This window comes from Salmo salar, chromosome ssa24 (genome assembly GCF_905237065.1).
Source record: "Salmo salar chromosome ssa24, Ssal_v3.1, whole genome shotgun sequence".
In the NCBI taxonomy this organism is placed as follows: Eukaryota; Metazoa; Chordata; class Actinopteri; order Salmoniformes; family Salmonidae; genus Salmo; species Salmo salar.
In genome coordinates, this window is record NC_059465.1 from 18698734 (window position 1) to 18710000 (window position 11267).

An 11267-nucleotide genomic window follows, 5' to 3' on the forward strand; every position below is an offset into this window, starting at 1 on the left:
ATTACTTAGCATGTTAGTCAACCCTAACTTTAACCCTTATCCTAGCTAACGTTAGCCTCCTAGCTAACGTTAGCCTCCTAGCTAACGTTAGCCACCTAGCTAACGTTAGCCACCTAGCTAACGTTAGCCCTGAGGCATCCCAATGACCTAATGAAAGGCTTTTTCTATTTATTTTTACCCCTTTTTTGTAATATCCAATTGGTAGTTACAGTCTTGTCCCATCACTGAAACTCCCGTACGGACTCGGGAGAGGCAAAGGTCGAGAGCCATGCGTCCTCTGAAACACGAGCCTGCCAAGCCGCACTGCTTTTTGACACACTGCTTGCTTGACCCAGAAGCCAGCCGCACCGTTAGCGTGCATGCGCCTGACCCACCACAAGAGTCGCTAGAGTGCGATGGGACAAGGACATCCCGGCCGGCCAAACCCTCCCCTTATCCAGACGAGGCTGGTCCAATTGTGTGCCACCTCATTGATCTCCCGGTCACGACCGGCTGCGACACTGCCTGGGATCAAACCTGGGTCTGTAGTGATGCCTCTAGCTCTGCGATGCAGTGCCTTAGACCGCTGCACCACTCGGGAGGCCCATGAAAGGCTTTTATCTGAACAAACAACTCCAATGGGCTCCACATCTATAGCACCAGTAGTCTTGTCATTTTGGGTTTGTTAAGTTGGCTGTTTACTGTCTGTTTATTTAGCCTCTGCATGCGCCAGTACTGTGGCAGGTTCTGGTAGGGAAAGTCAGAAAACGCACATGGTGCTCGCTAATCCCAGTGGCACCATCAAGTTCCCACCACAACCCACAAACGTCCCCCTCTCCTGTCCCACTTCCCTGTTTCCCACACACCCCGGCCAAGGGTGGCCCGTCCCCATCCCAGTGCCCTCTGAGTGGTGCGGCTGGTTAGGGCTGGTTCCCCTTATCTCCCAGGCCCGTTAGCCCACAGTGATGCCAATGCAGGGGAGCCACAGTTATCCAGTCCTGTTAGATGAATGGCTGCTCCGTTTTATAAAAGATCATACGCTCATCCATACACAGGGTTTTCTGTTATTTATTGGTTTTGCACACTCATCTCAGTTTTGAGAAGTTGTTAGCTTAGCTTTCAATCGTCTCGGCCCACTCTTTCTCTCTCTTTTGTTCTCTCTCTCTCTCTCCTTCTCAGTTGTTTCGGTCCCTGCGGAAAAGTGGTTGGTTTTGCGGATATTCTTTCAAGACACAATCATCAAAGACAGTTTAGACAATCTAATGATTCCATTTTGATGTCTTTATAACACTGTGTGATTGTGCTTCATTTTAATGACCATATTTTGTGTGGAACGTTTGTTCCCTGATCAGGGAACAGATGGCTCAGCAGAAGCATATTTTAACTACCAAATGACTGTTGCTTTCTACATAATGTGGCTGTCTGATGAGGCACTTGAAGTGAACTTATATTTTCCTGTGAATGGGATATTAATCTTGCCTCTTCCCTCTTCCTTTCCCTCTCTCCTCTCCCCTGTCCACAGGCATTATCCACCAGATGAAAGGAGACTATGAAACTGCACTGAAACTCCACAAAACCCACCTCTCCATCGCCCAGGAGCTCACTGACTATGCTGCTCAGGGCCGGGCCTACGGTAACATGGGCAACGCCTACAACGCGTTGGGGGCCTTTGACCAGGCCGTGCGCTACCACCGCCAGGAGCTACAGATCTCCATGGAGGTCAACGACCGAGCCTCCCAGGCCTCCACCCATGGTAATCTGGCCGTGGCCTACCAGGCTCTTGGGGCCCACGATCGCGCCCTGCAGCACTACCAGAACCACCTCAATATCGCCCGCGAGCTGCGAGACGTCCAGAGTGAGGCTCGCGCCCTGGGCAACCTGGGGAACTTCCACTGCTCCCGGGGAGAGTTCCCCCAAGCCGTGCCCTACTACGAGCAGTACCTCCGCTTGTCCCCTGACCTCCAGGACATGGAGAGTGAGGGGAAAGTCTGCCACAACCTGGGCTACGCCCACTACTGCCTGGGAAGCTACCAGGACGCTGTCAAGTACTATGAGCAGGACCTGGCTCTGGCTAAGGACCTGCATGACAAGCTGAGCCAGGCCAAGGCCTACTGTAACCTTGGACTGGCCTTCAAGGCTCTGGGTAACTTCACCAAGGCAGAGGAGTGTCAGAAGTACCTGCTCTCTCTAGCCCAGTCTCTTAATAATGCACAAGCCCGCTTCAGAGCCCTGGGCAACCTGGGGGACATCTTTGTCTGCAAGAAGGATGTGACCGGAGCTATCCAGTTCTATGAGCAGCAGCTCGCCCTGGCTCACCAGGTGAGATTCACTAGGTCCTGATTATAGTCATAGTCACAGGAAAGGTCTCCACTTTGTCTGCATACAGTAAGAGAGATCAGCATGATATACTGTAAGTAAGTCTAGCACTCCATTGATTTTGAAAGGCAGGGTTGTTAAAATGTAATACTGTTGCTCATTTGCTGATGCACTGAAATCCTATCTGTGCTTTGTTTCAGATGAAGGAGCGCAGGATGGAGGCGTGTGCCTACGCTTCCCTGGGTGCCACCTACAGACTGGTGCAGAAGTACGACAAGTCCCTGGGCTACCACACCCAGGAGCTGGAGGTGTACCAGGAGCTGGGCGATGTTCCCGGGGAGTGTAAAGCCCACGGCCACCTGGCAGCTGTCTACATGGCCCTCGGGAAGTATGCCATGGCCTTCAAGAGCTACGAGGAGCAGCTAGAGCTGGGCCGCAGACTGAAGGACCCGGGCGTAGAGGCCCAGGTCTACGGCAACATGGGCATCACCAAGATGAACGTAGGGGTGATGGAGGAGGCTATAGGCTACCTGGAGCAGCAGTTGGCCACCCTGCAGCAGCTGAGTGGCAACGAGGCCGTACTGGACCGGGGCAGGGCCTATGGTAACCTGGGAGACTGTTACGAAGCCTTAGGGGACTTTGAGGAGGCCATTAAATACTACGACCAGTACCTGTCTGTGGCCCAGAGCCTGAACCGCATGCAGGACCAGGAGAAGGCTTACCGAGGTCTGGGCAATGGACACAGGTCAGTGACATCGCTCATTAGCCCCTACTAAACACACTTAGAAACCTGTAATGTAATTGGTTATACACTGGACAAAAGTATGTGGGCACGCCTTCAAATTAGTGGTTTCAGCTATTTCAGCCACACCCGTTGCTGACAGGTGTATAAAATTGAGCACAACGCCATGCAATCTCCATAGACAAACATTGGCAGTAGAATGGCCTTACTGAAGAGCTCAGTGACTTTCAACGTGGCACCGTCATAGGATGCCACCATTCCAAAAAGTAACTTTGTCACATTTCTGCCCTGCTAGAGCTGCCCAGTAAACTGTAAGTGCTGTTATTGTGAAGTAGAAACATCTAGGAGCAACGACAGCTCAGCATGAAGTGGTAGGCCACACAAGCTTATAGAAAGTGGCCTCCAAGTGCTGAAACACACAGCGCGTAAAAATCGTCTGTCCTCGGTTGTAACACTCACTACCGAGTTCCAAACTGCCTCTAGAAAAAGTCAGCACAATAACTGTTTGTTGGGAGCTTCATGAAATGGGTTTCCATGGCCGAGCAGCCGCATGCACAATGCAAAGCGTCGGCTGGAGTGGTGTAAAGCTCGCAGCCATTGGACTCTGGAGCAGTGGAAACGCATTCTCTGGAGTGCTGAATCACGCTTCACCTTCAGGCAGTCCGACAGACAGATCTGAGTTTGGCGGATGCCAGGAGAACTCTACCAGCACGAGTGCATAGTGCCAACTGTAAAGTTTGGTGGAGGAGGAATAATGGTCTGGGGCTGTTTATCATGGTTCAGGCTAGGCCCCTTAGTTTCAGTGAAGGGAAATCTTAACGCTACATCATTCAGTTACATTGTAGACGATTCTGTGCTTCCAACTTGTGGCAACAGTTTAGGGAAGGCCCTTTCCTGTTTCAGTATGACAATGCCCCCATACACAAAGCGAGGTCCATACAGAAATGGTTTGTCGAGATCGGTGTGGAAGAACTTGACTTGCCTGAACAGAGCCCTGATCTCAACCCCATCGAAGACCTTTGGGATTAAATGGAAAGCCAACTGTGAGCCAGGCCTAATCACCCAACATCAGTGCCCGACCTCACTAATGCTCTTGTTGCTGAATGGAAGCAAGTCCCCACAGCAATGTTCCAACATCTAGTGGAAAGCCTTCCCAGAAGAGTGGAGACTGTTATAGCAGCAAAGGGGGGACCAACTCCATATTAATTCCCATGATTATGGAATGAGATGTTCGATGAGCAGATGTCCACATACTTTTGGTAATGTAGTGTAGCTCCCTATCAGGTCACTCAGTAGGTAAATTATGCTAATTTGCTTTAGCCCTAACATCATACAGAATATTGGCGTTTCTCTCACTCATTGCAGTAACTCCACTTTTCCCACTGAATGAGCCACTTAGATACTGTTCCAGGTAAGCACTGTCATCTGTCCAAATGTCCTCTTCTTGAAGTAGTGATTGGAACAAAGTGTCACTAAAGGATTGGATTGGGTATACATGGTGTCTCTGCAGCTCCCCACTGAACAGTGCTGTAGCTCTATAATGAAAATCTGTGGTTGGATGAAAAGCACTCTAAAACCATGAAATCTCTGATTGCCTGTTACGAAAAGCTAATATCTGAATCATAGATGAAGAGTCCTGCTGATGAAAGTAGAAATAGAACTTGAATTTGTCTTTTTCTCAGTTAATAATAATTTTTTATTTAATCTTCATTTAACTTTATTTAAATGTAAAGGCATCATATTTCTAATACACCTAAGCCACCATTGCAATCAGAAAGCCATTCTGCATGGGCCTCCCGAGTGGCGCAGCGGCCTAAGGCACTGCATCGCAGAGCTAGAGGCGTCTCTATAGACCCGGGTTCGATGCCGGGCTGTATCGCAACCGGCCGTAATTGGGAGTCCCATAGGGCGGTGCACAATTGGCTCAGCATTGTCCGGGTTAGGGGAGGGTTTGGCCGGGGGGGGCTTTACTTGGCTCATCGTGCTCTAGCGACTCCTTGTGGCGGGCCGGGACTCCTGCAGACTGACCTCGGTCGTCAGTTAAATGGTGTTTCCTCCGACACATTGGTGCGGCTGGCTTCTGGGTTAAGCGGACGGGTGTTAAGAAGCGCAGTTTGGCGTGTCATGTTTCGGAGGATGCCTCCCAAGCCCGTTGGGGAGTTGCAGCGATGAGACAAGATCGAAAATTGGAGAGATAAAAAAAAACATTCTGCCTTTGAATAAGTTGCCGATATCAATTTATTCTGGTTGTTGCAGTGACAGATCATTTGCTTATACGGGGTATTACTAATAATCACAGTGATCCTACTTTGCATAATCTTTTTTCTTTTTGTGCCCGCTGCTGGTTCTTTTTGCTTGCGCTGGCACTTGCACTTCAGGACCACCATAGTTTAGAGACACCTTGACGGTCGGCGTTGAGGATCCTGAGGCTCAGTGAGGCTGGTGCTAGCTGCTTCAGCACTGAGCCTACTGGCCCCCAGCTGATCGGTATGCAAAGAGGCTTTGGCAGACAGACGTCTGAAACCGGGGGAATCGCAGTTAATTCGAGACGACCTTTTACATTCTTTCTCTTTTCTCCACTTTCTCTCCCCCCGCGTGAGTCTGATAACATCCTGATAGAATACAGGGTGAAACAAAACGCCGCGGCAGCAACGGAGTCCTAATTTCAGAGAATATTTTTCCCTCTTATTGCACATCAACAGCAAGCCACCATAACAATCAGACAGAACCCTGCATTAGCTATGCATGAGCTGACTGAGGAAGAATGTAAATCTGACTCCTATCATCCTCACTTCCTCCTCTCTCTATCCCCCTCGCACTCTCGCGCTCCATCTCTCTCTCTCCCAGAGACTCTACTCAACCAGCTCACATTAACACACAACATTAATTAATCTCAAGCCTTTTATTCTTTTAATGGTCCTTTTCAAATGACATCGAGCAATTGTTGCTCTGCCGGGGAATGTGAAAATTGGCTATTTGCAAGGTTTCTGCAGCGTGTGCAAAGCATTCAAGAGAACAAAACCGTGGTATGAAAGCAGGTCTTAGCCAGTGTGCAAGCTTATTCACAAAGATAGACAGAACCTGTATCCATGTGACATCCCATCTAGGCCAATTGGAGGGTGAATTATATTATCTAGCCCCCCCCCAACCCATTGTATCATTACCCCTTCAGCCCTTCCTCTTCCCCCTACACACATATTAACAATGGTCATCGAAATTGTTAAAAGTTTTTAAAAACAATTGCAGCAGACAATGGATAAAGATACTCCAACCGTTGAGAATTTTTATAATCCACCAGATATTGACTAAATTATAACACATAAAACATTTTACTGGTAGAGACAACTCAATCAAGTTTGCTGTGTTAGGCCTGATTACCAACAATGATGAGACAGGCTACAGGGAGGAGGTGAGAGCCCTGGTGGAGTGGTGCCAGGAAAATAACCACTCTCTCAACGTCAACAAAACAGAGCTGATCGTGGACTACAGGAGACAGCAGAGAGAGAACGCCCCCATCCACATCGACGGGGCCACAGTGGAGAGGGTCAAAAGCTTTAAGTTCCTTGGCGTGCACATCACTGACAACCTGAAATGGTCCCTTCACACAGACAGAGTGGTAAAGAAGGTGCAACAGCACCTTTATCAACCTCAGGAGGCTGAAGAAATTTGGCCTGTCCCCTAAAATCCTCACAAACTTCTACAGATGCACCATTGAGAGCGTCCTGTTGGGCTGAATCACCGCCTGGTATGGCAATTGCACCATCCACAACCGCAGGGCTCTCCAGAGGGCGGTGCGGTCAGCCCAACGGATCACCGCTGGCACACTGCCTGCCCTCCAGGACATCTACAGCACCCGGTGTCACAGGAAGATCATCAAGGACCTCGGCCACCCGAGCCACGCCCTGTTCACCCCTCTACCATCTGGAAGGCGGAGCCAGTACAGGCTCATCAAAGCTGAGACCGAGCGACTGAAACAGCTTCTATCTCCAGGCCATCAGACTGTTAAATAGTCACCCGGTACTCTACCCTGCACCTTAGAGACTGCTGCCCTATATACATCGAGTCACTGAACACTGGTCTCTTTAATAATGTTTACATACTGTTTCACCCACCTTATATGTATACACTGACTGTACAAAACATTAGGAACACCTGCTCTTTCCATGACATCGACTGACCAGGTGAACCCAGGTGAAAGCTATGATCAATCCTTTACTGATGTGACTTGTTAAATCCACTTCAATCAGTGTAGATGAAGGGGAGGAGACAAGTTAATGAAAGATTTTTTAGCCTGGAGACTATTGAGACATGGATTGTGTATGTGTGCCATTCAGATAGTGAATTGGCAAGACAAAAGATGCCTTTGAATGGGGTATGGTAGTAGATACCAGGCGCACCGGTTTGAGTGTGTCAAGAACTGCAACGCTGATGGGTTTTTCACGCTCAACAGTTTTCCATGTGTATCAAGAATGGTCCACCATCGAAAGGACATCCAGCCAACTTGACATAACAGTGGGAAGCATTGGAGTCAACATGGGCCAGCATCCCTATGGAACGCTTGCGACACCTTGTAGTCCATGCCCCGACGAATTGAGTCTGTTCTGAGGGCAAAATGGGTTGCAACTCTACTTTAGGAAGGTGTTCCTAATATTTTGTACACTCAGTGTATACTGTGTTCTAGTCATGGCTCATCCTATATTATTTATTTAGTATTTTCTGGATTATGAGTGTATAGTTTTTTTTATCCTAGGTATTACTGGGCTTTTGGAGCTAGAAAACACAAGCATTTCGCTGCACCTGCGATAACATCTGGGCATCTGTGTACACGACCATTAAACTTTGATTTGATTTGACAAATAATGAGTTGAGGGATTTTGGTGAGATTTCAGGCTTTGAATTTTTGTCAAATAAAAATATAAACATCTTAGAATGCACTCATATATACATTTTGTTATTGTATCAGGTATGTTTTTATATGTGCCTCATTTTCATAAATACATCAGGTGTATTTGCATATATGAATACATTAACATAAAGGGGTGGAATAGGGCTGCAACCACCAAACATTTCCTCTGTCTAACCTACCTGCACTGTCTAGACTGCCTCATTAATTACTGTTGTCACATTCTCTTGCATAATTCAACAAGTATGTGCATAGCAGGATACCATCGGATTAAAAATCAACTCTAGATTACATCTATACATACTTTACATTGTTTGGGAGATCAAACATAATATCACTATAATTCTAGTGTTCATTTTCGGAAGTTGCTTTCATTTCAGCCCATCTAATTTGTGAACATTTCAACTGTATAATTTTGTATTTATTTTTATTCCACCAAAAAAAATAAACATCAAAATAAAGTAATCTTCTCTTTCCTTGTAATGTAAGTGTCGTGAAGGTGCGTTAAATCCCTGACAAAGCTTTAGCGTTTTTCTAGATTAAACGGAAAGACAATGTATTCCATTGAGCCCATTTCGGCCATTACCGGAGTGTGTTTGACAGGTCATTACAAACGTTTCCGCGGTCATAATGTTAACAGGAAAAACGACAGGCACAAGCAAGAATATGAAAGAGTCACAGGAGTAAAATGAAAGCATTCAATCAAGTGGATTTTGCACCCTTCAAACAGGAAGTAGATGGCTGAAAAAGACAGATCCTCAGGTGGACAGGGCATACACGTTGACACACACACACAGACACACACACACACACACACACACACACACACACAGTCCTCAGAGAGTCATCTGCTGTGCTTTTTGTTGGCAATCTGAATATTCATTACCACTGAAATGATGCAGACCTTGGCAAATGGCATAGTTGCTGCTCTTGTGACAATGCAATGTGTGTTCCTCATTCTTCCCTTATTGCACAATGTGGCCATATGTGCAGATTAGATAAAAGCTGTTCTACTATCCCCCTGATAAGAGATAAGGAGAGATGAACAGGGTGACAGCGAGAGGAGTGCGCTAGGAGGACACAGTCTCTATGGCACGAGTCTGTTTGTTCATAGCACCAGATGGCAATTACAGGGTGTTTTAGTAGGCATATAATGTAGTCAACTTAACTCTATCCCTGCCTTCCTAGTTGACCCACATCTCTGTCCTTCCCCACTGTTTGACTCCCCATCGTCCTGCCCTGACTCTGTGTCTCCCCCTGCAGGGCGATGGGTAACCTGCAGCAGTCCCTGGTTTGCTTTGAGAAGCGACTGGTGGTGGCCCATGAGTTGGGGGAGTGTGGCGGGAAGGCCCAGGCCTACGGGGAGCTGGGGGCGCTCCACAGCCAGCTGGGGAACTATGAACAGGCCATCTCCTGTCTTGAGCGCCAGCTAGGCATCGCCCGCGACACCCAGGACCGCCCACTAGAGGGCGACGCTAGTTGCGGCCTGGGGGTGGTGTACCAGTCCATGGGGGAGTACGAGACAGCCCTGCGCTGCCACCAGAGTGACCTGGAGATCGCAGAGGAGACGGGCAGCCCCGCCCGACAGGGCCGTGCCTATGGCAACCTGGGCCTCACCTATGAGTCACTGGGCAACTATGAGCGTGCGGTGGTGTTCCAGGAGCAGCATCTGAGTGTTGCAGCTCAGACCAACGACCTGGCAGCCAAGACCCTGGCCTACGGTAGCCTGGGGAGGACACACCACGCACTGCAGAACTACTCACAGGCTGTCATGTATCTGCAGGAAGGTGAGTGGTGGGGTCGGGGAATAGAGATATAGATATATATACTGTATAATAACAATACTGTGCTCCACAGACGACATAGACTTTAGTGACATGAAAGGTGTTGGGACAGCTTCCAAAGGAGAATATCTATCTGACAGGCAAGAATTAAACACATACTATATGCAAATTCTTGAAGTAAAGCCAAGTTATAATTCTACCAACAGCTGCAATTTTTGTCAATAGGCTTATATTTTGTGATTATACTGTTTGTGTTTTTCTGTGAGTGTTTGTCGATTTTTTATTTTTTTTTATTAGCCTGTGTGAGGGTGTTTTTGTGTGGGTGTCATTGTCATTGTGTATTTTAGTTTTTGTGTGTGGTGTGTGTGGTGTGTGTGAGCTCATCTCCATGCTGCATGGGGAGGCATTCAGCATGTTTACCGGTTCCTATTCTTCACACCTCTATATCCCCTCTCTCAGATGAGCTGCCAAAGGATCTTTTCACACACTGTGGCTGACAGACTCTTGCCTCTCACGCTTCATTGTCCTCTACAGATAATGGTGAAATAAAAAGCTGCAGCCCTGGCTGTCTAAAAGTCATTATGCCAGTAACAGTGCAGGGAGTGTTTGTCACAGGGATGACGGGACAAGGCTTCGTGGAAGCTGTTTGGTGGCCACCAGCTCCATTTACAAGCGTTATGCAGAGGCAGACCCAGGGCATTACACTCCAAAGCCTGTTTCCATCCAGGGAGAATTATCTCTCTGGGTTTATAGGTTGTTTCATCATTCCTCCTCTAAGGAAGACATGAACAGGAATACCTTCCCTAGCCTCTCCTCTCCTGTCCTATAAGCCACCAGTGCTTGTAGTGACCTAGACATCGTTCCTTGTCGTTGCTTGTTGGGCTTTAATGGAAACAAAGGAGGCAGGCCACTCTATCTCCTCCATGTTCCATTACTGTCCCCTGCTCTGTCCTTACATTGTTCCGTGGTCCAGCTTTGAAAAAGAACACTACCTTCCCTATCCTTGACAGCAGATTATTTTTGGCCAACCTACCCAGACCTCAAAGTTGGTCGTTTTTTCCCTTTTTTTCCCCTCCATTTTCTTTTTCATGCTGCACTGCTTGTTTTTTGTTTTTGCTTCCTGAAAAAGATGAATTGGAAGGAGGCCTATGAAAGGAGAACCACTCGAGGGCCTATAGTGACAGCATGTGACCTCAGCAATGCGTGTGTGTGTGTGTGTGTGTGTGTGTGTGTGTGTGTGTGTGTACATGCCTCACAGTAGGAGGGAGAGAGACACAGCAGTGTTAATGCCTGCAGTATTCTTTTATCATTATAATTGTTTATATCATTTATAATTAGGTGACACTTTGTGACACTGTGTGTGTGTAGCTTTGTGAAGTGTGTATGCATGTTTAAATATTTGCATATATGCATTGTATAATGAGAGAGAGAGAGAGTATTGCCCTGCAGCAAGTGTGTGTGTGTGTGTGTGTGTGTGTGTGTGTGTGTGTGTGTGTGTGTGTGTCACAGGGTGCATGGGCCCCCGGGGGCTGTAGTGAATCTC

The 11267-nt window shown here is 47.7% G+C and overlaps 1 protein-coding gene across 3 annotated transcripts in view; it reads left to right on the top strand.

The window, feature by feature from the left end:
* LOC106585320 (tetratricopeptide repeat protein 28) overlaps positions 1–11267 on the top strand; it is a 442041-nt gene that overhangs the window by 407515 nt on the left and 23259 nt on the right. For all 3 annotated transcript variants that reach the window (XM_045706963.1, XM_045706964.1, XM_045706965.1), the window contains 3 exons: positions 1502–2298; positions 2496–3040; positions 9204–9727. In XM_045706963.1, the coding sequence (XP_045562919.1) occupies positions 1502–2298; positions 2496–3040; positions 9204–9727 (1866 nt within the window). The remainder of the gene's footprint in view (positions 1–1501; positions 2299–2495; positions 3041–9203; positions 9728–11267) is intronic.